General features: G+C 35.9%; 1 protein-coding gene across 4 annotated transcripts in view; it reads left to right on the top strand.

The window, feature by feature from the left end:
* Window positions 1-1,289: 1,289 nt before the first annotated feature.
* The window catches only part of LOC123544950 (kinesin-like protein KIF16B), an 85,059-nt gene continuing 59,299 nt past the window's right edge, over window positions 1,290-27,049 (top strand). For all 4 annotated transcript variants that reach the window (XM_045331128.2, XM_045331126.2, XM_045331127.2 and 1 more), the window contains exons 1-11: window positions 1,290-1,458; window positions 12,423-12,492; window positions 13,751-13,882; window positions 15,992-16,108; window positions 16,498-16,583; window positions 19,431-19,546; window positions 20,156-20,225; window positions 22,960-23,032; window positions 24,174-24,241; window positions 24,919-25,019; window positions 26,170-26,292. In XM_045331128.2, coding sequence (XP_045187063.2) covers window positions 1,412-1,458; window positions 12,423-12,492; window positions 13,751-13,882; window positions 15,992-16,108; window positions 16,498-16,583; window positions 19,431-19,546; window positions 20,156-20,225; window positions 22,960-23,032; window positions 24,174-24,241; window positions 24,919-25,019; window positions 26,170-26,292 — 1,003 coding nt within the window. In that variant the 5' untranslated portion in view covers window positions 1,290-1,411. The remainder of the gene's footprint in view (window positions 1,459-12,422; window positions 12,493-13,750; window positions 13,883-15,991; window positions 16,109-16,497; window positions 16,584-19,430; window positions 19,547-20,155; window positions 20,226-22,959; window positions 23,033-24,173; window positions 24,242-24,918; window positions 25,020-26,169; window positions 26,293-27,049) is intronic.

Here is a 27,049-nt window from a genome sequence, read left to right as displayed (position 1 = left end):
GGTGACCTGTATCTTATTCATCTTGGAGACTGGGGATGAGAGGACGTTGGAACATATATGTTTCAGACAAAGGAGCTGGGGAGGGGAAAAGACAGATTCAAATTTTTAGTTTAAGATATTAGCCTTTTGGACTGGGTCTGTGTGGGTAAGTCCATCTGATTTGAGGTGGGCATTGCCGACATTATCTTTTTTGTTGTGCTTGATGAAGCTGTAAAACTTTGTTTTTACCAGGTTGTGAATCATGGTCAAATATGATGCTTTCCATATATGACCAGTTATTGGGCTCTTATTTGCTTCTGGATAGAAGACTTAAGGGATTTGAATCTTTGTTGGCGGGCTGGGGAGGGAGATTTGTGCAGTTTCTGGTATAGTTTATCACGCTTGTGTATACGCCTGATAATTCCAGGGGTTAACAATGGCAAGTCGGCACGGGGTTTAGACATTTTGGATGGAATGTGTTTTGATTTGGATTCATTAAGACAGTCCTTGAATGAATTCCACGCTACTTCAGGGTCTGAATGGTTTTCGGTGAGAAGCCTTCATATTAGATTTTAGCCCTTCCCAATTAGCCTTCTTGTAGAGCTTAATAGGGCGTCTAGGTTGGGTTGGGCCAAGATTAAGATTCAGTTCATGGAATATTATATCATGATCCGAGGTGGCTAGACTCTGTAGGGATTTAACCAGATGGACATGGGATGGATGGTTTGTGAAAAAGAGATCAAGGGTGTTTGATAACCTAGTTGGGGTCTTAACTATTTGTTCAAGATTATAATGGGAGTATCTTTCAATAAATTCTTCATAAAAGGATCTGTTTTTACAAGTTTGTTTAGGGGACTCATTTGACCAATCAATGTCGGGGAGATTAACGTCTCCAAGTAGCCATACTATGCTGCCCATAGGTATTTTACTAAGGGATAACCAGAGTTGGGACAGGGAATCGGCGTCTAATTCTTGGGGTTTATAGTAGGCTCCGACAAAGATATCTTTGAGGCCGGTGATGGTAATTTTGGCCCAGGTTATATTGCATGAGGTCTTGAGGTCTGGTTGTTCTATACCTTACCCTGAGCAATTTGTTGGTACCCATTTACGGGAATCGAACCCGGAGTCTTCACCGCAGTAGGGAAGCGTCATTGTACTCTCGATCAATGCGTCCACTACATGTTATTTTACGCAACTTCAAGATATAAATGTCTTCAAGGCAATATGGCTATTTCCATTTTTTCTTTCTTTCTGGATCGTCCGGTAAAAGTACGTTAAAACTGGGATTTATCACATACATATCACGTGATAACAAAATGGCGGATAGTAACACAAAATTTTAAGGAAGTGCACAATTTAACTGTAATTTAGCATTGTTTTCCGCATAATTACTAACTGATGACTGGAAAAACATAAAAAATATTGAAGGAGAATGACTTCAGTCAAGGTAGCGGTCCGTGTGCGGCCGCTAAACAAAAGGTAACTGTTAAGAAATTCATAATATACAATTTGAATTCTCTAGTAACTTGTTCTTCACCTCTTCACAGGCCAATGTGCTCATTCTGTGTAAAGCGTAATATAGAATTAGGCACTGCCTATCTGATGGGTGAAATTGCGCCGGTGAATTCAGTCATAAATGGTAATATTGTTTTATTCTGCATTAATAATTAGGCAGTGCCTATGATTACGGTACCGTAATCCTAGACTCCTAGTTCCGTATTCCTAGACAACTCTTAGAGGATAGGCTAGGATTACTGAAGTATTTAAGGGGAATCAAATGTATGTTAGGACATGCATAAATGATGTTGTAAATTTACTTATTTCACTTAAAATGGCGCGTTTTTCTTCATGGCCGCCTTATTATTTCGTGTTATCAATCAGCCATTTTGGGTTAGTATAATCTTAAACGATATATTAATGGCGGCTCGTGGAAATATTATAGAAATATGAGGGTAAAAGTTTCTATACTTTAAATTTCGAGTTGTTTATACTAAATTTATTTATCATTATTATTATTATCAATATTATTTGAAAATTGGCAGACAAACGAATAATTATATTCTTAATAATAGCTCAAAAGGATTTTCAAAAATATACTTTCAATATTATGATTTGATTTTGCCTGTCACTTTAGAAATTTTTTCTTTTGTTATATCATGTCCTACTTTGACTCCTACAACATTCTCAGCCCAAAGCAGCATGGGTTCAGGTCAAAACACAGCTGCGCGACCCAACTGATAGGTTTCACACAAGAAATTGCTGGATTCAATCAGTCAAAACAAGTTCTTGTCAAAGGCAAGTTTTCAGATAGGTTGCCAGTTCTTTTAGGACGTATGTTTTTAGGAGACAAGGGACATAATTATACAAAATTTGAATAGCCTCAGGAGTTACCTCCTTTGAACAAAACATGTATACGGTCTTAACACAGACAAGTATCTCAGTAACAATACACCACAACTAAAATCTTCAAACATTTGTTTGCCATAGATATACCACATAGAACCCATAACTCTTGTTTTCATCTTGATGAATATAAAATGCCCCTTTTTACACTTAGCAGTGTCCGACAAATCCATTGCCCGGAGCCCGCGGGCTACCAGAAATTTTCGTCGGGCTACCAATAAAATTCGGAAGTAAGTCCGCCAGGCAACCATTAAACTAAAGCATCTGAGTAGCCCGGTCGTATAATTTACAAAATCAACATCCGGTCGTTTACTTGATTTTAGCTTGCAATAAACAACAACTGACTATGTGCAATGATTATCCGGTCGTAACTGGTTCAAACTAGTTTATATTTAACCCCGCCCATTATCAATAATTTCAACCGTAGCTGCAGAAACAGTCTCCGCCTTCTTGTCGATTTTTTCATCAACAACGTCATGGCGAGTGCATAGGTAACAAGAAGCATTGAAGCGTTAATATTAATTGATAAAGGGTATTGATCCATAAAAAAGGTTAAAACCACGACAAAAACTCGCCAATAATGAATTATCTGTAACTTGTAAGCGGCCAGTCTGATCCTACGGTAATTTCAACTAGAAAATCCACAATTTTCAATGAATTTTGAAAGCAAAAATAAGTTTAGAATGTCCATTCACCATTCTAATAACTCCCAATGCCGTATGCAAATTATTATTATATTTATTTTGCAATTACATAGATCACAAACATTAAAAATTTTCAATATTAATTCCTTCAAAACAGCTATCAGTGTAATCTTTTATGACAATTAACATCAAAATTTGAGGAACTATCTCTGGTTTACCTTAGTGAGTCAAGAAACCTGAGCGAAAACCACTTTCACACATTCCGAAAGTGTACCAGTACCCGGATAGTATATTTTGGATATATTTTTTTTTTAACAGACTGTTTTAGCATGTTTTTGTTAATGAAATATTGATTAAAGACCTATCAATATAACATGAATTTTGATAAATATTTGTGTACAATGTGACCTGAAACAGACCTTTTTATTATGTTGTAACATGATCTTGGTTTCAAACTTCAAGGCCGGGCTCCACAATTTCATATTTATATGAGGAAGTTGACATCCTTGGTGACATTTTTTAAGCAAAAGGCTTGAATGCTTTGACAAATATATGAAGTAATGTAAAAACCCTTTGTAAACTCTGGTAATGGTTTTGGGAAGATATCATTTACCACTTTATTCTGTGATAAGTAATCAGTACAATTATCATAAATGTAATAAATTATAACTTAACTATAAACATCTAGAAATGCTATTTGAGCTCTAGAAATAACAGTAAATTTGACAATTAAGAGTCAATAGTGACCGAGGTACCAGTCAAAATTTCTATGAATAAAGAGAATGAAATATTGACCACTTTTCTGTTGTCCATCATTCTTAACGAAACTCCAAAGGGGTCAATATATAACAATTATATTTGGACAATATATATCGACATCAAAATAAACATTTATGTCATTAAAATATATATGTAGACTAATACGATATGAATGTGTATGCGGAACTGAAACAAACACACAGATTTATTTTGATGTTTTTAAATTTATTAACCAAACATTGTTACAGACCCCATTTGATTCTCACATCTCAGTAAGTCAGGTTCGGATAGAGCAAGTTTATACTTTCGGGGTTTAAATTTCTGGACAACTACAAAAAAATGCAGTGGGCTACCAGCAAAATTATAAATTTGTCGGACACTGACTTAGCCATTTTGAGCTCGACTATACAAACTAAATGTAGAGCTGTCCTACTTGTGTCATGAATTATTCCCTCTTAAGGGTTAATTTTGTTGCATTTCACTATATCTCTGTTATTAAAGAACGGATTTGATTCAAACTTAAAACAGTTCTAGATAAACTCCATAGCATCCTTGAAAGCTCCTCTCACAAATTTGTTCAAATGGAGGCACTTGACCTGTTTTACGTGTAGGTTACTAACCAAGTAGGAGGTGTTCATGAATTGAAATACCTGTGCTCGTGCGAATCGTGACACCGAGAGCTCGAGGTGTTACTGCACGACCGCGGGTATTTTCAATTCATGAACACCAATCTACATGTATGAGGTAAGTAACTGACTTACACAACGTCCTTTTAATTTGTTAGTTTTTATTAAGGACTTCGGACACTTTCTATATGAATTTGCCTACTGCAAGAGTGAAAAATAAAGTACTAAGAAATAAGTATTTAATTACATACCCTGAAATCCCGAAAATAAGCCGCGGCTTATTTTAAATTTTCGTAAGGATTTGGTGGCTTATTATCAAGACCGGCTTATTTTTGAGTCCGGCGAACTTTTGAGTACATATATTCAGTAACGATTTTAAAACCGGCATATTTTCAAGTACCGAAATACTGAAGATATGGATGTCCTATGTTTTCCTTTTTAGTAAAAAATCAGCGTCAGTAAATACTTATACTTCTGACGTACCAGTTTTGTTAAAAATACAAGTTTTGTTAAAAATTGTTACAATTTCTTAATGAACGTAATTCGATGCTAACAGATAATTACCAATTAAAAAGTTTTGCCTGGCCTAACAAACAAATACACATATGATTTAATCGGCCAACGGGTATGACTAAATTACACAATACGTGATAAACGCATTGTGTTGTTAAGGCCAGTCATGTTGATTAGCATAACTGACTTGACAAGAAGTGCTTGAGGCAGGAATTCTATAGCTTTTAAAGTTTTAATTTGTCCAGGCCAACACAGTGTATTGTTTTATTAGTGGTTTTATTCCAAAGTATGTTTTATTGCTATTACATGTGAAAATGAATCTGCTATGTAACTTTTGGTAACTTTTGCTATCTTATATGGTATCCTAACAAAGTCATTGATATTATTACTTATAAAAGAAACTGGACGGCTTATTTTTGAGTGCGGCTTATTTATGAGCCCTTTTTGCCTGTAGTGAAATGGTGGCTTATTTTCGGGACCGGCTTATTTTCAAAACCGGCTTATTTTCGGGATTTCAGGGTATGCCATCAAAATACATATTTGAGATGATTTCTTAAAGTCAAATTTTCAGTACTTGTTTCATAGAACAGTGATTTTTGTTCTAAATAGAATTACGTACCCTGTTATATAGATATAAAAAGTGTTTTGCTTTATACAACATTGTTCCCACCAGTGCATCAAAACCATATTTGGCCAGCATATGTAGATATTAATTATACACATTTTCTGTGACTACTGTATTGATGCAAGGGGTGGAACAGTACTTTTAAACAAAAAATATAACTACAGGGTGTTCCCAAATGTAAAGTAACCAATACTTTTTATATTCATTTTTAATAAATTGATAGTCACATATTGTACATCTGTTTGTAACTCAAATACTATACAAATGTTTGAAGAGGTACACATAGGCATGTTATACATGTAAAGTAGTGAAAGAAGCAAATACCGTGAATTCGTTGGGTTAAATTTTCTTTGGCTTATCCTGGTTGTTTGTTGCAGTAGATTTTGATAAATATGTGCTTTAGCATACTTGCAACACACCAGGTAATCTTTTGCATGCCCCTGCCCCCCATCTCCCCCTCGCGACGCGCACGCCACTAGCGATGAGGATGTAATTTGTTTTCCATTTTGTTTTTATTATTTTTTGTATTTCTTATTATATTTTTCATTTCTTTATTTTTTCATCTTCTTCTGTGTGTTTATATTTATATTTAGACACATACTAAATGTCACACGCATTCATCACTTCATGTTCTTCCTTTTGTGAAAACTGAATTGAAGAGTGTTGTTTGCGGTGGACTAGGCCTAAACACCACAAAAAAGAGGCAATATGTGTTCAGCAGGTAATCTGATCCTGACTACAGTCTACCCAACAGAAATAACGTTTGGCATTGATATGCCTGTGATGCATAGGTCAAGAAAAGAGGCTTCATGGCAGGTCATATCAGTGACGGTTTCACATTCAGTGTGATGCCACGAAAGTGATGTGTCAAGTCGCTTTCCATGCAAATGGCATATATAAATACGGCTAGACACGAAAACTAACTAAAAGGTCAAGCCGAGTTTCAGGTGGATTTTTATGCCCCCAAAGGGAGGCATATAGTTTTTGAACTGTCTGTCGGTCCGTCCGTCTGTCAGTCTGTCCGCAATTTTCGTGTCCGGTCCATATCTTTGTCATCGATGGATGGATTTTCAAATAACTTGGCATGAATGTGTACCACAGTAAGACGACGTGTCGCGCGCAAGACCCAGGTCCGTAGCTCAAAGGTCAAGGTCACACTTAGACATTAAAGGATAGTGCATTGATGGGCGTGTCCGGTCCATATCTTTGTCATCCATGGATGGATTTTCAAATAACTTGGCATGAATGTGTACCACAGTAAGACGACGTGTCACGCGCAAGACCCAGGTCCATAGCTCAAAGGTCAAGGTCACACTTAGACTTTAAAGGATAGTGCATTGATGGGCGTGTCCGATCCATATCTTTGTCATCCATGGATGGATTTTCAAATAACTTGGCATGAATGTGTACCACAGTAAGACGACGTGTCGCGTGCAAGACCCAGGTCCGTAGCTCAAAGGTCAAGGTCACACTTAGACGTTAAAGGATAGTGCATTGATGGGCGTGTCCGGTCCATATCTTTGTCATCCATGGATGGATTTTCAAATAACTTGGCATGAATGTGTACCACAGTAAGACGACGTTTCGTGCGCAAGACCCAGGTCTGTAGCTCAAAGGTCAAGGTCACACTTAGACGTTAAAGGTCATTTTTCATGATAGTGCATTGATGGGCGTGTCCGGTCCATATCTTTGTCATTCATGCATGGATTTTAAAATAACTATGCATGAATATGTCACACAGTAAGACGACGTGTCGCGCAAGATCCAGCTCCGTAGGTCAAAGGTCCTAAACTCTAACATCGGCCATAACTATTCATTCAAAGTGCCATCGGGGGCATGTGTCATCCTATGGAGACAGCTCTTGTTTATGCAATGACCTTGATACATTTTTATTACATGTTTAAGCCAAATGAGTCGTGTCATGAGAAAACCAACATAGTGGCTTTGCGACCAGCATGGTTCCAGACTAGCCTGCGCATATGCGCAGTCTGTTCAGGATCCATGCTGTTCGCTTTCAAAGCCTATCAGAATTAGACCAACCGTTAGCGAACAGCATGGATCTTGACTAGTCTGCGCAGATGCGCAGACTGGACTGGATCCATGCTGGTCGCAATTGCACTATGTTGGTTTTCTCATGGCATGACTAATTTGCCTTAAACATGTAATAAAAATGTATCTAGGTCGCTGCATAAGGCCACTACTTTTTTATTTTTTGGTTTACAAGATTTTTTGGGAAAAATGTCCACTGGTAGGTCGAAAAAAAAAAAAAAAAAAAAAAAAAGGACTTTTACCCACCATAGGTGTGAAAACCAATATTTTCTGTATTAATTGACTTAAATCAGAGGAATAAATAAAACATTAAATATTCTTTCCATTTACTTGTCATTCCTGTTATTATAAAAATTCAAACATACCAGCATTTTAATATCATTGAATGTCCAAGATGGTATAACATTTAAAAATCACAACTATTCATCCTGCTAGCTGTGATTCCCCAAACGATCAGATTGTCGGGAATCACCCGACTGATAGCCGTACCTATTTGTTCGCTAATGTCGGCATGCAAAAAAACCTTGTTTTGTCCAGATTTAATAGACGATGCACCCCAAAAAGTCAGCTCAAAAAAACACGCACTCGTCGTGGGGGCTGCCATGATGGATATGACTGCTTTACGTGTTTTTAATCGAAATTTATTAATCTTGTTACCGATATGAAAACCAGTCTACAATACCTCGGCTTTTATCGTTGTATGCATAATGTGTCCAAGATAGTGTATTCAGTCAAAAATGTCGATTCGTACTTAAAAACATTCGTTTTTTTTTTTGTTTCGTCCCACATTCGGTACGGTCGGGAAAATATGTTTTTAAAAAAAAGTGAAATTGCAATTTTATTTTTTTTCTACTTTTCGGAAAATTACACTCGCCGGTTTTGTAAACCAATTTATTAAAAAGAAGTGGCCTAAAAAACCTGAAACTCGGTTGGACCTTTTAGTTTGTTTTCGCGTCTAGCTGTATTTATATATGCCATCTGTTTGTTTTTCCATTGCGCGGCTCAAATGTTATCTGTGCCACTGGTACTTTTCCCAAACAAGAACTAACCCTACGGTCTTGATAAGATGACTGCCTTTTCTTACTTTTAATGTTATGTAGCACACAACTATCTGCCATCACTTATAACAGAACTATACAGACATGTACATGTACTTAAATAACTACCTGAACCACTGTAATAAAACTGACCGGTCACTTATACATGTATACCTATTCACACATGTAATGCATCAATAACTTTACATTACGAACTGTATAGATAAATCAAGTACAGGTTGTTTGCAAAAATATCGTTTTATTTTTTATTTATTTAAAGGATTTCAATCTTAAAATGTTATTTTTTCCTTAAATAAAATGATTTTGTCACTTTATTCGACTGGAATTCATATATTTAAAACTTCCGTAAAGTGATGACATTACATTTTTACGGAAATTAAACATTTTATTTTTTCAAGAAAATATACCCTGGCCTAGATAATATAAGAAAAGCATCTTGATAGGAACAGATACAAACCAGTTTCTGCTGTAATAAGTTAACTAACACATTGGTTTATCATTGACTCGAAACAATTTGGGTATTGTTTAAATACTTAATGGGAATTTTGCCTTCAAAATGTAGGCTAGAAGCATGATAGTGTCCGAAGTCCTTTATTTATTTATAGGTCTTTCCTTCCCCCAGTCAGAAAAAAAGGTGATTGTGGGAATTACTTTAACCTCAGCAGGTAAATTGAAATACGTAAAATGATATTTATTTAATAAACGAAAGTTTATGAAAGTTCTGCTTAATATGCCAGTGTCAATGCATTTTTGTCAGCCGATTATTTGTTGGAAGTTTTTCTTTGTTTAATTTTACAGAAAAACAAACAATGCACCAGTATGGTCTCTGTAACAGCTCTCCCTGACTTCAGTATTTCACACTCTCAAGTTCACATTCACATAAAGTGATTAACAAATATGTATCTGAAAATGGTATTGTCTGTTTATCTGTATAACTGAATGAAAAGTCCACAAATTTGTTTCATTGTTGTTGTTTTTTTTGTTTAATCTTTTTAATGCAGAACTTCACAATTTGGTTGCATGCTTATAAAACATTTTTCATGATAAACTTAAGTTTCGGGCTCTGCATTTACGGTTTTGTCATCGTCGTAGTCGTCGTCATCATCATCATCTAACAATGATAATTATAATGATTATCTTTTTCTTTTACTCCTCCCTGTTTAGTACTGAGTACCGTGAATATATCTCAAGCATATAATAGATGAAAATACGATGATCGTAATTCAAAGGTTAAAATATGTAACATTTCGGAGGTTTCTGTTATTTTACGTAATATTTTTATCCTAAAATAACCAGTGGCAAGGTGGCGTAGTGGTAGCTGTCTGACTCTCATGCACGTTACCACGAGTTCAAAATCACCTCAGACCATTTTTATGCCCCCGAAGGGAGGCATATAGTTTTTGAACCGTCGGTCTGTCGGTCTGTCCGCATTTTTCGTGTCCGGTCCATATCTTTGTCATCGATGGATGGATTTTCAAATAACTTGGCATGAATGTGTACCACAGTAAGACGACGTGTCGCGCGCAAGACCCAGGTCCGTAGCTCAAAGGTCAAGGTCACACTTAGACATTAAAGGTTATTGCATTGATGGGCGTGTCCGGTCCATATCTTTGTCATCGATGGATGGATTTTCAAATAACTTGGCATGAATGTGTACCACAGTAAGACGACGTGTCGCGCGCAAGACCCAGGTCCGTACCTCAAAGGTCAAGGTCACACTTAGACATTAAGGGATAGTGCATTGATGGGTGTGTCCGGTCCATATCTTTGTCATCGATGGATGGATTTTCAAATAACTTGGCATGAATGTGAACCACAGTAAGACGACGTTTCGCGCGCAAGACCCAGGTCCGTATCTCAAAGGTCAAGGTCACACTTAGACATTAAGGGATAGTGCATTGATGGGCGTGTCCGGTCCATATCTTTGTCATCGATGGATGGATTTTCAAATAACTTGGCATGAATGTGTACCACAGTAAGACGACGTGTCATGCGCAAGACCCATGTCCGTAGCTCAAAGGTCAAGGTCACACTTAGATGTTAAAGGTCTTTTTTCATGATAGTGCATTGATGGGCGTGTCCGGTCCATATCTTTGTCATTCATGCATGGATTTTAAAATAACTACGCATAAATGTGTGACACAGTAAGACGACATGTCGCGCGCAAGACCCAGCTCCGTAGGTCAAAGGTCCTAAACTCGAACATTGGCCATAACTATTCATTTAAAGTGCCATCGGGGGCATGTGTCATCCTATGGAGACAGCTCTTGTTTTTTTTAATTCAGTGTAATATAGTTTTAAATGTAACTTTTATTCTTACAATATCTACGTAACATATTTCAAGAATTCTGATTGTTTTCTCTTTTAGTATTCATTTTCTGGAAACACTGGTGACAAATACTTTGTTCTTTTATCTAACTTCTAAGATACTTTTAAAGATGATTTATTCAACATTTTCCATAACTGTTATTGTACCCCCCGACGACAAAGTTGTAAGGGTGGGGGGTATACTGGTTTCAGGTTGTCTGTCTGTCTGTCCGTCTGTCTGTCCGTCCGTAGACACAGTCTTGTGCGCACCATCTCTCCTCATCCCCTTGACACAATTTAATGAAACTTCACACAGGTGATCAGTAACAACAGTAGTTGTGCATGGGGTATGTAAGGCTCTTTCAGAAAAAAAATTGCAGAGTTACGGGACTTTGTTTTTTGTTACTATACTATATAAATAGACACAGTCTTGTGCGCACCATCTCTTCTCATCCCCTTGACACAATTTAATGAAACTTCACACAAGTGATCAGTAACAACAGTTGTTGTGCATGGGGCATGTTAGGTTCTTTCAGAAAATTTTTTTGCAGAGTTATGGGACTTAGTTTTTTATAACTATACTATATACATAGACACAATTTTGTGCGCACCATCTCTCCTCATCCCCTTGACACAATTTAATGAAACTTCACACTTGTAAGTGATCAGTAACAACAGTAGTTGTGCATGGGGCATGTAAGGTTCTTTCAACGACAAAAATTGCAGAGTTATGGGACTTTGTTTCTTGTTAACATATTATGTACATACAGTCTGCATATGCAATCTTGTGCGCGCCTAATCCTTCGAACCCTTGCACACAATTTAATGAAACTTCACACAAGTGATCAGTACCAACCCTAGTTGTGCATGGTGCATGTTACGTTCTTTTAGATAAATATTCTGCATAGTTACAGGACTTTGTTTTTTGTTATTATACTGTATACATACAGTCTATATACATACAGTCCACATAATTCTGCAATCTTGTGTGCGTCAAATTGCAATGTACTTCAAATTGCAATGTACTGTGTCAGTGCATGTGGGGGGTACATTCATCACCTTTAGTGATAGCTCTAGTTCTTTCCAGAAATAGACCATAAGGTTTGATCAAGTAAGTGTGGCAATATTTCTACTAAAATTTGGGGTGGGGGGTGGGGGAGTGGTTCTGCGCAGGAGTTGAACCAAAAATAATGATTGGAAGCTTAACTTTTGTCTGCATGTGACATTGCGAAAATTATAAAGAAATATATATGCAATATTTATATTGCTATTTACCTTCAGACACCGAAAATTAATTTACAGAAAATATACAGAATATTCATGAGTGCCAGGTCAATACTTGTGGACAATAACATTGCATTAAATAAACATTACAGGGGAGTTAGAGTTTTGAAGTTACATTTTGTATCTTCTTGTACATGTCAATTTCTTTTTACCAGTATTTGATTATATTTTACAGGGAGATTGACCTGGAGAGTAAATTTATCATTCAGATGCATGGAAAAAAGACCACTATTACCAACACAAAGGTACACAACTAGTTGTTATCACATTTGGTGCCTAACTCTGCCTAGAATACTGAACACAGTCACTGAGTGGACGTAGATTTATGTATCATAGACTCTCAATTTAGACTAACCCTTAACCTGCTTAATTTCTTTAATGAATCTGTCCTATTTGGACAGTAACATTAACTGTTAAAAGGGGTACTTACCAAAAAGTACTGACTGAATGGGCGAACAGTGCAGTGCAGCCTGATCATGATATACATTGGTCGCAAAGGCAGAATCAATGATTTAATTTGTCTCAGTATCTGATTTTAAACATTTAGATGTTTAGACATGCCCCTTTTAAAGATCACGATTTCTAAGTCAAATAAAATTTTCAAAGATAATGGCAATTGGGGCAGTGTGTGTGAATAGTAGGTTATTGAAATTTTTCTGAAAGTAGAGATGAAAAAGTGGATACTTTCCAAATGTTTCGCAGTCTGTTTCTTGATACATCTACAGTTGATTCATGTTGAGTCAGCGAGTTTTCATAGGTGCATTAGTATTTTCTTTTATAAATTCATGTTAAAAATTGCTATTTTAACCAGGTTTTCGTAGAAAACCGGTTATTTGATTGGGGTATGTCGTTGGATGGGCGGGCGGGTTGGTGGCCAGGCGTGCATCAAACTTGGTTTCCGCACAATAACTTTAGTTTGGAACAAGTTATAGATACCAAACTTGGCCTGTAGATTGATGGTAAGAAGAGGATGGCTTGGATTGCATATGGGGTCATTTGGGTCAAGGCCAAGGTCGCTGTTGCTAAAAATAGAATTTTGGTTTCAGCACAATAATTTCAGTTTAGAACAAGTTATAGACAACAAACATGGACTGAAGATAGATGGTAAGGAGAAGAAGGCTGGGATTGGATTTTGGGTCATTTTTTGTCAAGGTCAAGGTCGCTGTTACGAAAAATAGAATCTTGGTTTCTGCACAATAACTTTAGTTTGGAACAAGCTATAGACAACAAACTTGGACTGAAGATAGATGGTGAGGAGAGGAAGGCTGGGATTGCATTTGGTCTTGCAGTACTGCACATAAAACTTATACTCGTATAAAAGAATACAAGGGATCAAAAAAGTTTTTCATATGCGCAAAAACCTGGTTTTCGTGGAGTTTCCATATTTCTTTTGTATTATTAAATAGATATATTTCACCTTAAAACATTTTCAAAGTGAAATTGATAAATTTATAAAAGTTTTTTTTTCTTATGGTACTTTACAAAAACACTTGTATATTGTAGATGGTTGAGGAGAAGCTGGAAGGGGTATCAGATTCTACGAGGGAAGCTATGAGAGTTAAAGACTTCACATTTGATTTCTCATTCTGGACAGTAGACAGAGAGGATACTGAGACTTACTGTGACCAGGAAAAGGTAATTATGATAATAAACACTTTATTGACAACACCACTAGGCAAAACCCAATTCTTCCTTGTCTCAGTGTTAGTCTGAGTAAAAAAATAAAATCTGTGAGAAGATCCACTGAACACATAGAATGCAACAAAGCAAAATGATAACAGACTCCGTTTATCTGAGTTGTTCATGAAACTGAAGGTTATGTCAACACCTCTGAAGCCCCCTAGCACCAACTCAAGCCCCCTAGCACCAGCTCAAGCCCCCTAGCACCAGCTCAAGCCCCCTAGCACCAACTCAAGTGGAATACTATTACAGTAACATTGTTATCTATGATCCCAAAGGTCCAGAAAATACAACGACACAAAGTCCAAAATAAAGGTGTAACCTGTGACATCTATAAATATAGATAACTTATGAGTTCTTAAAAGTATACAAGAAATAAGTTTCTGTCATTGTTTGGTGGATTTTCTCCAGCAGTTGCATTGTACCTTTTCAGAGTAAGCAAGTTATACACAAGCAAACACGTACAAAATGAGTCAATATTTGTTACCTAACTCTGGCTGTAAAATACCCTGGGAATAAGCATTTATAAGGAATCTAAATATTTTCCGGAATGGAAATTGAACCAATGATTTTCCGTAGTTTTGACAAGATTGACTGATGCTCTGATGCCATTAATGTTGTTTTTGTTGTTTAGATTTACTATTCACTAATCATGAACTTCATTACGTGGAATTAACATGATATGTAAAACACATTTATCCATAATTTCGGGTAGTTAACGTAGGATTTTGTATTTACCTGATATATTTCATTATCTGCTAGGAATCTGTCTGGTACTTCCTGAGTTCACGTACATGGAAAAAAAAAAATTGGGGTAATTATTTTAACGATAATATTTTATGTTAACGGATGGTAAGGTCTGGGTTCTTTGGCTTTTGAAGTTTAATTTCTGTCTGATAAAAATTAAATTCTGTATAATGAAGAAACTGAAAACAATATTGCAGAATGTATTACTATTAGTTTAAACATATTTGAGCCGTGCCATGGGAAAACCAACATAGTGGGTGTGTGACCAGCATGGATCCAGACCAGCCTGCGCATCCACGCAGTCTGGTCAGGCTCCATGCTGTTCGCTTTTAAAGCCTATTGGAATTGGAGAAACTGTTAGCGAACAGCATGGATCCTGACTAGACTGCGCGGATGCGCAGGCTGGTCTGGATCCTTGCTGGTCGCACACCCACTATGTTGGTTTTCCCATGGCACGGCTCATTTATTCTCAGTAATGTACATTTGATATTTTCATACAAACTTTTAGAAATATAATTGATGGATTGGATTAGAATGAAAGGCAAGTGTTGTAGAGTTGCAGCAGGTATCGGTACTTGTTTTTGTAACAGTATTGATATTAGTTAGCAAGTTATGGCACAATCATGGTAAATACTTGGCTTTTTGACATTTATGTGAATATTTCGTGTGCACAATATTGCAGTTTCATTACCAGCATACTTTATCACTTGACAAATTGCCATATACTCAGACATTACTTTTTTGGTTACAAAAGTGACAACAGTTTTTAGGGTCAATTAGCACATTCATTCTTTGTTGTTTTTGTTGTTATACAGACATTTTTGTAATTAATAGATTATAAATAGAAGACAGTATGTTTACTGACTCCAGCATACATATTTTCAGTATGTATTTATTGTGTAATAATGGGTAGTTGCAGGGAATAATTCAGCTGTAAATATTTGCAGCGTATAATCATACATAGTTATGAGCCACCAGCAGTGTTACATATGCAGACAGCTATACTTAATTACCTCCCTTGTTAAAATCACATTATGTTTTTACATTGGAATTTTATATATTTAGATAGTGTTGAGACTTCTGTATCCAGGGATCATATTGACATGTAAATATTCTTAGTCAGCCTTTTCAGTACAACTTATGCTCAATTGTAAGTACAAAGATGGTGTAGATGTGGTTGACTGAGCATAGGAGGGATTCAATTTTTACATGGCATACTATATGTTATTACAGGTATACAAGTGTCTTGGTGTAGATGTGGTTGACTGAGCATAGGAGGGATTCAATTTTTACATGGCATACTATATGTTATTACAGGTATACAAGTGTCTCGGTGTAGATGTGGTTGACTCAGCCTATGAAGGATACAATGCCTGTGTGTTTGCATATGGGCAGACTGGCTCAGGGAAAACATACACTATGATGGGCCCTCATGTAAGTTTGGATACAAACCATTTATGAGTACCAGGGTATTCTTTCTGAAAAGAATAAAATAAGGTATTTTCTTTCATATACAGTTGAAACTCGGTATCTCTAACTCCCCTATCTCAATATTCCGTCTATCTCGAAGACATTAAGTCCTGTACCCAAAACATGTGCGCAAAATACCAGTTTAAGTTGAATTTCGGTTATCTTGAAAAAAGCTTGATTCCATGGAATTTGAGATCCCAAGTTTCAACTGTATTTTAAAAACATTAATTTGGAATAACATATATCATCTTTCCAACAAGGCAGTTCATTGTTCTAGAGAAATTATTTACAGAACAAATTTCACCATGATATTGTGTATTAGTATGATTAACAGGGGTGTGTTTACACTGTAGGATGATGTGGGCTTGATACCTCGTATATGTCAGGAACTGTTTCACAGAATGACAGATGAAACTACAAGTTATAGAACTGAAGTTAGGTATGTTTACATGAGTGTAAAAGTAATAGGACTGAAGTTAGGTTTACATGAGTGTACAAGTTATAGGACTGAAGTTAGGTTTACATGAGTGTACAAGTTGTTGGACTGAAGTAAGGTATGTTTACATGAGTGTACAAGTTGTTGGACTTAGGTTAGGTATGTTTACATGAGTGTACAAGTTGTTGGACTGAAGTAAGGTATGTTTACATGAGACCACAACAAGTAATAGGACTGAAGTTATGTATGTTTACACGAACATTTTTGTGCCTCCTAAAGTTGTTTTTTTGTGGGGGTGGGGTGGCATTTTGATTTGCCCTTGTCTGTATGTCTGTCTGTCTGTCTGTCTGTCCATCATTCCATCTGAATATGTGTTGTGAATATCTCAAAAATGTTTGATCAAGAGTCATCAGACCTCAGGGAATTGTTATTCAGCATGGGAAGTTGTGCACCTGGTGTTTTAATTGGGATTTCACACAACCAGACAAAATTTATTTGCTTTGACTTAGTTAAATATGCATAAATTGGGTCTGTAAGTTGTATGTCACATGTATCTCAAATAGTATTTGACCTATGATTATGAAACATTACAGGAATATTATTCAGCATGTAAAGTTGTGCACCTAGGGTTTTGTTTGAGATTCCACTAAACCAGACCAGAGTTGTGACCCTTGACTTAGTTAAATAAATGCATAAATAGGCATAAAAGGTTGTGTCGCATGTATCTTAAAAGTTAAAAAATACATGACCTAGAGTCATGAAACATAATATGAATATAATTCAGCATGTGAAGTTTTGCACCTGTGGTTTTGTTTGTGATTTCTGTCACACAGACCAGAGTTATGGCCCTTGATTTAGTAAAAGATATGCATAAAGACATAGAAGTTTATGTGTCTCAAAAAGCATTTGGCGAGTCATAAAACATTAGAGTATTGTTATATAGCATGTAAAGTACATGTAGTGAGCCTGGTGTTCTTTTTTATATATCACTCAGCCAGACCAGAGTTATGGTCCTTGACTTAGTGAAAAATACACAAAGTGCTTAAAAGTTTGTGTTGCATATATCTTACAAAATATTTCACTTAAAGTTATGAAAACATATAGGAATATTATTCAGCATGTGAATTTATGCCCCTAAGTTTTATTTTTAGCTCGACTATTCGAAGAATAAGTAGAGCTATCCTACTCACCACGGCGTCGGCGTCGGCGTCACACCTTGGTTAAGTTTTTCGTACCAGTCCACATTTTGACAAAGTCTTTTGAGATAAAGCTTTGAAACTTTCAACACTTGTTTACCATCATCATGGCCAGTTATAGGCAAGAGCACATAACTCCATCAAGGATTTTGGCTGAATTATGGCCCCTTTTGACTTAGAAATCATGGTTAAGTTTTTCGTACCAGTTCATATTTTGACAAAGTCTTTAAAGATAAAGCTTTGAAACTTTCAACACTTGTTTACCATCACCATGGCCAGTTATAGGCAAGAGTACATAACTCCATCAGGGATTTTGGCTGAATTATGGCCCCTTTCGACTTAGAAATCTTGGTTAAGTTTTTCGTACCAGTTCATATTTAGTCAAAGTCTTTTGAGATTAAGCGTTGAAACTTTCAACACTTGTTTACCATCACCATGTCCAGTTATAGGCAAGAGCACATAACTCCATTAAGGATTTTGGCTGAATTATGGCCCTTTTTGACTTAGAAATCTGGGTTAATATTTCGTACCAGTTCATATTTTGACAAAGTCTTTTGAGATAAAGCTTTGAAACTTTCAACACCTGTTTACCATCACCATGTCCAATTATAGGCAAGAGTACATAACTCCATCAAGGATTTTGGCTGAATTATGGCCCCTTTTGACTTAGAAATCTTGGTTAAGTTTTTCGTACCAGTTCCTATTTTTTGTAAAGTGTTTGACATATGGCTTTGAAACTTTTATCACTTGTTTAGTATAATAGTCTCTATCTGTAGGAAAGAGAACGTAACTCTGTCATCTATTTTGGCTGAATTATGGTCCTTTTTGGACTTTGAAATTGGTTCTGTTTTCATACAAGTCCATGTTTTGTCAAAACTATTTGACATATGGCTTTTAAACTTCGAACACTTGTTTATCATTATGATTTCCATCTGTAGGCAAGAGTACATAACTATTTTGACTGAATTATGGCCCTTTTTGGACTTTAAAATTGGATCATATAGCCATTTAGTGCAAGACTTATCGAAATCAAAGTAATACAGGAACATTGTTTGTCTCATCTATTTATTTCTTTTGTCTGAATATCCGTGGAAATATTTTGACCCCATTCTTCAATCAATTCTTCGAATAGTCGAGCGCGCTGTCATCAGACAGCTCTTGTTTTTTTTTTTTTTGAATTCCATTCTGCAACAACAGAGTTATACCCTTTGACTTAGTGAAAAATATGCATTAATGGCATAACAGTTTGTGTCCCATGTATCTCAAACATTAGAAGATTGTTATATAGCTTGTGAAGCTGTGCACCAAGGGTTCTGTTTGAGATTTCACTGAGCCAGACCAGAGTTATGGTCCTTGACTTAGTGAGTAATACACATAAAATGCTTAAAAGTACCTTAAAATATTTTACCTAGAGTCAAGAAACTATGTAAAGTGACAGGAAGTCAGGGTACCAGTGTCCTCTGGACACACATATAGTTCTCCACATGTATCTCATTTTAAAAAAGGGCAAGTATGCATATTTTCTATATATTCCTGTTCAGAGAAAACAATATTTAAAAAGTGATTTTAACTGTAGAATACTCAAAGCCCTACAAGTGCTTTACTTTCATTAAGATTTGACTACAAACATATTGTCTATGATGTTTTGTTACAGCTATTTAGAAATATACAACGAAAAAGTACGAGATCTGCTCAAAGTGACAAATGCCCATAATGTTGTACACAATCTCAGGGTGAGGGAACATCCCAAGGAAGGTCCTTATGTTCAGGGTAAGTAATATCATGGTGTGTTACAGCAATGACAGTTTCTGGTTTTAGTGTACAGAATGTATACCAGTCGGCATAATTGATGAAGTCACATCTTGTACCAGAGCGATAGTACTTGTAGGTGCAGTAGTGCTCATACGTGCACTTGTACTCTACGTGCGGTAGTACTTACATGTCTGGTAGTTGTGTTAGTTTTGTTTATCTTCAGTTATTTATGTGCAAAATTGTTAGGCATTTGATATTTAGTTGACCAGTTAAAGACAAACATTATATGGTAAAGAAATGTATTACGGCCTGGCTACTGCACACAGACTATATGACCTGGATGACATATACAATTATACCCCATTTGTGTCAGACAGTTTTAATAGGAAATGCGTGATGTAACGTCATATGTAATTTCAACTTTTGAAGTTTATTACAACTATTTAGTTATCTAAACAAGAAGCAGGCTAATCATTGATAGGCAGACATGCAAGTTTTAATATGAATAACACGGTATTGCTGTTTTTCTTTGTTTTCACTCGCAGTTGCTTTTATACTTTCTGTAGTTAAATATCTGTACCAGTATTGTGTGAGCATCTCTGAATTTTTTATTGAATAACATTTCAGGTCTATCCAAGTATATTGTACATAGTTTTGGAGAAATAGAGTCCCTAATGCAGAAAGGAAACTCTGTCAGGTAGGCCGAGACTTGTTGTTACAAAATTAAACAGTTATTTCATGGATGTTGAGGGAACATCATTCACTGAAATAAATAAGTAATTAAACAAGATAGAAGTTATTTTTATGTTTTATACATTATTTTTTCTTTTTTAGCTCACCTGTCACATAGTGACAAGGTGAGCTTTTGTGATCACGCAGCGTCCGTCGTCCGTGCGTCCGTCCGTCAGTCCGTCCGTAAACTTTTGCTTGTGACCACTCTAGAGGTCACATTTTTTGTGGGATCTTTATGAAAGTTGGTCAGAATGTTCATCTTGATGATATCTAGGTCAAGTTCGAAACTGGGTCACGTGCCTTCAAAAACTAGGTCAGTAGGTCTAAAAATAGAAAAACCTTGTGACCTCTCTAGAGGCCATATATTTCACAAGATCTTCATGAAAATTGGTCAGAATGTTCATCTTGATGATATCTAGGTCAAGTTCCAAACTGGGTCACGTGCCATCAAAAACTAGGTCAGTAGGTCTAAAAATAGAAAAACCTTGTGACCTCTCTAGAGGCCATATATTTCAAAAGATCTTCATGAAAATTGATCAGAATGTCCATTTTGATGATATCTAGGTCAGGTTCGGAAGTGGGTCACGTGCCATCAAAAACTAGGTCAGTAGGTCAAATAATAGAAAAACCTTGTGACCTCCCTAAAGGCCATATTTTTCATGGGATATGTATGAAAGTTGGTCTGAATGTTCATCTTGATGATATCTAAATCAAGTTTGAAACTGGGTCATGTGCCTTCAAAAACTAGGTCAGTAGGTCTAAAAATAGAAAAACCTTGTGACCTCTGTAGAGGCCATATATTTCATGAGATCTTCATGAAAATTGGTCAGAATGTTCACCTTGATGATATCTAGGTCAAGCTCGAAAGTGGGTCACGTGCCGTCAAAAACTAGGTCAGTAGGTCAAATAATAGAAAAACCTTGTGACCTCTCTAGAGGCCATATTTTTCATGTGATCTGTATAAAGGTTGGTCTGAATGTTCATCTTGATGATATATTGGTCAAGTTCGAAAGTGGGTCACGTGCCATCAAAAACTAGGTCAGTAGGTCAAATAATAGAAAAACCTTGTGACCTCTCTAAAGGTCATCTTTTTTATGGGAATTGTATGAAAGTTGGTCTGAATGTTCATCTTAGTGATATCTAGGTCAAGTTCGAAACAGGGTCATGTGTGGTCAAAAACTAGGTCAGTAGGTCTAAAAATAGAAAAACCTTGTGACCTCTCTAGAGGCTATACATGTGAATGGATCTCCATAAAAATTGGTCAGAATGTTCATCTTGATGATATCTAGGTCAAGTTCGAAAGTGGGTCATGTGCCATCAAAAAGTAGGTCAGTAGGTCAAATAATGAAAAACGTTGTGACCTCTCTAGAGGCCATATTTTTCATGGGATCTGTATGAAAGTTGGTCTGAATGTTTATCTTGATGATATATAGGTCAGGTTTGAAACTGGGTCGACTGCGATCAAAAACTAGGTCAGTAAGTCTTGAAATAGAAAAACCTTGTGACCTCTCTAGAGGCCATACCCTTGAATGGATCTTCATGAAAATTGGTCAGAATGTTCACCTTGATGATATCTAGGTCAAGTTTGAAACTGGGTCAAGTGCCTTAAAAAACTAGGTCAGTAGGTCAAATAATAAAAAAACCTTGTGACCTCTCTAAAGGCCATATTTTTCATGGGATCTGTATGAAAGTTGGTCTGAATGTTCATCTTGATGATATCTAGGTCAAGGTTGAAACTGGGTCAGCTGCGGTCAAAAACTAGGTCAGTAGGTCTAAAATTAGAAAAATCTTTTGACCTCTCTAGAGACCATATTTTTCAATGGATCTTCATGAAAATTGGTCAGAACTTTTATCTTGATAATATCTAGGTCAAGTTCAAAACTGGGTCACATGAGCTCAAAAACTAGGTCACTATGTCAAATAATAGAAAAAACGACATCATACTCAAAACTGGGTCATGTGGGAAGAGGTGAGCGATTCAGGACCATCATGGTCCTCTTGTTTAAAGTAACTTTTTTGTTTGAAAAAAAAAATCTCACAAACCACTTTATTGTCTCAGTTGGAATAAAATCTTCAAAGTCTATATGCAAATAGACAAATGAAGCTTTATTGGTATGCATGTCAAATTAGATAAACAGTCTTTGAAGTGGAGAAAGAGTGGCACATGTTTTTTACTTTATGGTCAAATGTTGATTTTTAAAAGTAGAGAAGGGCATGTAAACAAAAACAACATCTTCTGATATTAAAAGAAGCACACAACATAAAGGACTATTTCATTTTATGATTTGCAGCATAGCATTGTGAAATTCTTGTTAAGTAACATTATTTGAATAAAAAAACATGATAAAGATCGAAACTGGACTATAATTTTCATCCTGTTTTGCACGAAAAATACAAAATTAGTATACATTGTAAATGTAGATTGGCAAAGTTTTATCATTAACAAAGTGACTGATGTGAATTATATCTCACTTCACCTAAAAACATGAAATAAAACAGTTTTATAACAGCTGTTTTAGTACTTTAGTACATTACCCTGATAGGGAGTAGAATCCTAGGCAGACTGTTTCAGTTTTAAATACACTGAATTAGGGTAAACTGCTAAAATAAATAGCAACAGATAATTCTATTTTTCATTACCATTTATTAACATGCTACTACTGTGTATATCTGGTTTTTGAGATGTATATTGATTACAGAACGACTGCCTCCACCAATATGAATGATGTAAGCAGTAGATCACATGCTTTATTCACCATTGTTTTCACTCAGGTATGTATGTTTTTATAAAAAGTTGTGCGCATACATTTATTATTTAATGGTTTTTGCAAACCTGTAAGCTCATCATTACGATAGTGTAATTGCTAGTCATCATCCATATAAATACATTTCATGTCAGATACTTGTAACATGAGTTTTTGCAACAGGAATACATCTTAAACCAATTTGCTTTAAAACATATGTTTCACTTTCAGTATAAAGGGATTCATTTAGGTAATTTTCCATATCCAAACAACAAAGATAAAACTATCAATTGAATAAACAGAATAATATAAAGCCTGTTTACAACTATCCATCGAGTTGTGATTAATTCTTAAGTCACATGGTCAGTTATTATAATATTATAATATTATTATGATAATGGCATAGGTTCAAACCATTTTTAATAGCTGAAAGCAATAGAATTTTTACACATACGGAACAAGTACATATTTTAGCACTGCCTCATAATCTAAATTTTATCTTTTTTTAAAAGACTGAATTGATTGTACATACATTTTTCTTTGTTATTGTCAAAAGTCCCAATTGTGTCATGATATTTTATATAGAATTTAGAGAAAAAATGTGTGTTAAAAAAGATATTAATAAAACCTCAGGTTCCTGTCATGTAAAGATGCCACTTATTTAAGACAGAGTCAAGTTTAGTGTCTGACATAAGATATACAATATGTTTATTAGAGCTAGTAGTAGAAAACATGTGTACTATAATTTCTTCTGTATGAACATATCTTCCTGCATATACAATATCCCCCAGTCTTGCCTACCTAGCGGGGAAAGACATAGGATATTCTTGTAGTAGATCACCTTATCTTTTCCCAAGGGAATGGACAAGGTGCACAATGTGCATTGTGACATCTTAATGATGATGACACCATATACTAAATATGTGAATTTAGAATTCATAATATCTTCGAAATGTTTGCAATGGTAGGCAAGAAATTGATTTTACATGTCTGCCTGTCAGGCAGGTGTTTTCCTGATCCTCAAGACAGTGTGGATAAGAAACTTCGCCTACGCTTGTTTTCTCATTTCCCATTGTCTGTTGGGTTCGGAAAAAACTGTCCTACACAGGTAAGCATGTAAGATCCTTATATTCCTCTCCGTGTACCAACATACTTTGTGTTTTATACAGGCAACTATAAAAGATGGAATACCTAGTGAGAAAATGAGTAAAGTCCATCTTGTGGATCTGGCAGGAAGGTGGGTTATTTCTACCCTCTTGCTTGCTACTTAGTTACATGGCTTTTTTCTAACAATGATTTAAATTGTTCCTATAGATGCAAAACTGCAAATGTATTTCAAACTGCTTAGCTTTTGAGTATTTTCAGCTTTTTATATGGAAATTATTTAAAGAAATAATAATGTTCTGCAAATTCTGATTGAAATTAAAATGAGCCGTGCCATGAGAAAACCAACATAATGGCTTTGCGACCAGCATTGATCCAGACCAGCCTGCGCATCCACGCAGTCTGGTCAGGATTCATGCTGTTCACTTTCAAAGCCTATTGGAATTAGAGATACTGTTAGTGAACAGCATGGATCCTGACCAGACTGCGCGGATGCGCAGGCTGGTCTGGATCCATGCTGGTCACAAAGCCACTATGTTGGTTTTCTCATGGCACGGCTCAAATTGTTTCAGGTATAAGCTTATTTTGGAATATACTGGGTCTAGATATAGATAGATTATCAACACTTTTAGTTGTAAAGCAGCTATTTCAGGTCATGCAAAAATCATGTAAATGAGAAGGTTACTGTTTGCTTTAATGACATGTACTAGGGATATTGAATATGTTTTATTTTATTTTTTGTCTTTATGCCATTCCTTATTTGCACTTGTTTTGTGTTTATGGTATGAAACTAGTGATTCTATGATTCAGTGAGAGGGCTACAGCTACTGGGGCAACAGGTCAAAGGTTACGGGAAGGAGGAAGTATCAATAAATCTCTAGTCTCACTTGGAACAGTCATCAAACAGTTAGGTTAGCAGTATTTCTTAATATAACTTGTATATGATGTATATAACATTGATAGTTGTGGATGTTATTTTTCTGGGACTGCAGTGGTCCAGTGGTTAAGGTTGCTGACTTTGAATGACTTGCCACTCATCGATGTGGGTTTGAGGCTCACTTGGAGCATTGAATTCTTCATGTGAGGAAGCCATCTAGCTGGAATACGGAAGGTCGCTATATGACTCAATTATGTCGGTGTGAAGTTAATCCAACATAATAAACAAAACAAAGTTATTTTCTGTCCATTAGCTTGAAGGTAATACTTGTTAGCAAATGATGTTATTGTAGACCATCGGCAGCAAGAATCAACAGAAACTACTGTGAAATCATTTAATTCCCTGGGGATGAAATTCTGTGGGTTTGGCCAGAAAGGTTATTTTTCTGGGGATTTGAATTTGTGGGTTTCAAATTTTAAAGAAAAAATGAATATTTATGTTTGTTTGTTGGTTTGGGATTTAATATCATGGAGTGATACAACCAGAAATGCCACGAAAATCAATCCCCTGTATGTACTATTGATTTTACAGTAAGTTTGATGCAATACACTGTACGTCTAGATCTGAATAGAGTACAGTAGTACTCAAAAGAATCAGTTGGCGTGAACGTTAGCGTGAGCGTTAGCGTCACACAATTGTTAAAGTTTGCGTACCACCCCAAATATTTTCAAAGTCCATTGAGATATTGCTTTCATATTTTGCATACTTGTTAACCATCATGACCCTAGTCTGTAAAAAGGAGGAGGCAACTCTATCAAGCATTTTGACTGAATCATGGCCCCTTTTCAACTTAGAATAAATGTTAAAGTTTGTGAACCACCCCAAATATTTTCAAAATCCATTGAGATATTGCTTTCATATTTTGCATACTTGTTTACCATCATGACCTCAGTCTGTAAAAAGGAGGAGGCAACTCTATCAAGCATTTTGACTGAATTATGGCCCCTTTTCGACTTAGAATATGCTTATTGTAATGTTAAAGTTTTACTCATTGGCCATATTATACTATCAAGCACTGAGAATAGTCCAGCGCGCTGTCAACTGACAGCTCTTGTTACAAAAAAAAATCAAAAGAATTTGATATTCTCACTTCTTATTATGCTCACTTTACTTTTTATATACAGCTGAGGTATCTGAGAAGGGGTTGAAGTCTGCGAAGGGACATTTCATTCCATACAGAGATTCTGTACTAACCTGGCTGCTCAAGGACAGTCTTGGTGGTAACTCTAGAACAATCATGGTTACAAGTAAGTTTGTTATATCTTATAAAGACTAGTATTATGTTTCAAAATTTAAAAAACTAATTCTTACAGAAATTGTCATGCCAGTTTGAACACTTTTTGTATTATCTCAAGCTAGTCTACAATAAATAAAAATTGACTTACTAATTTCCTCACTGGCAGGTGCCTGTGAAGTACATACCTACCCTACTTTACTACATTCTTACAGATTTATAATGGAGGAAATCATGGCTTTATTAGGATGTCTTTTTATCACATGTTTGACTTTGTGGGAGTGAAATAAAGCCATTATTAGCTTGTCTTGATTTCTGAAAAAAAATTACGAGGTATTATCATCATGTGATTGTCAGCGTCGGTGTTGGTTAAAATTTTTGTTTAGGTCCGCCTTTTCTAAAAAACTATAAGAGCTGCAGCTTTGAAACTTGGCACATTTATTAATTATCATTAGGTGACTTAGTAAGCCAAGAACCATAACTCTGATATGCATTTTGTTAGAATTATGGCCCTTTTTGTACTTAGAAAATTTGAGTTTCTTGGTTAACATGCACACTTGTTTATCATCATTAGTTGACTGTGTAGGCCAAGAACCACAACTCTGATATGCATTTTGTCAAAATTATCGCCCTTTTTGTATTCAGAAAATCTGAACTATAACTACTTTCTTATATATTGTCCAGCTCTTGCAGATGAGGGGCCTCCATGGCCGAGTGGTTAAGGTTGCTGACTTCAAATCACTTGCCCCTCATCGATGTGGATTCCAGCC

The sequence above is a fragment of the Mercenaria mercenaria genome, chromosome 1 (genome assembly GCF_021730395.1).
Source record: "Mercenaria mercenaria strain notata chromosome 1, MADL_Memer_1, whole genome shotgun sequence".
Taxonomy (NCBI): Eukaryota; Metazoa; Mollusca; class Bivalvia; order Venerida; family Veneridae; genus Mercenaria; species Mercenaria mercenaria.
Note: the sequence above shows the minus strand (reverse complement) of the source record. Positions and strands in the feature narration are given on the sequence as shown.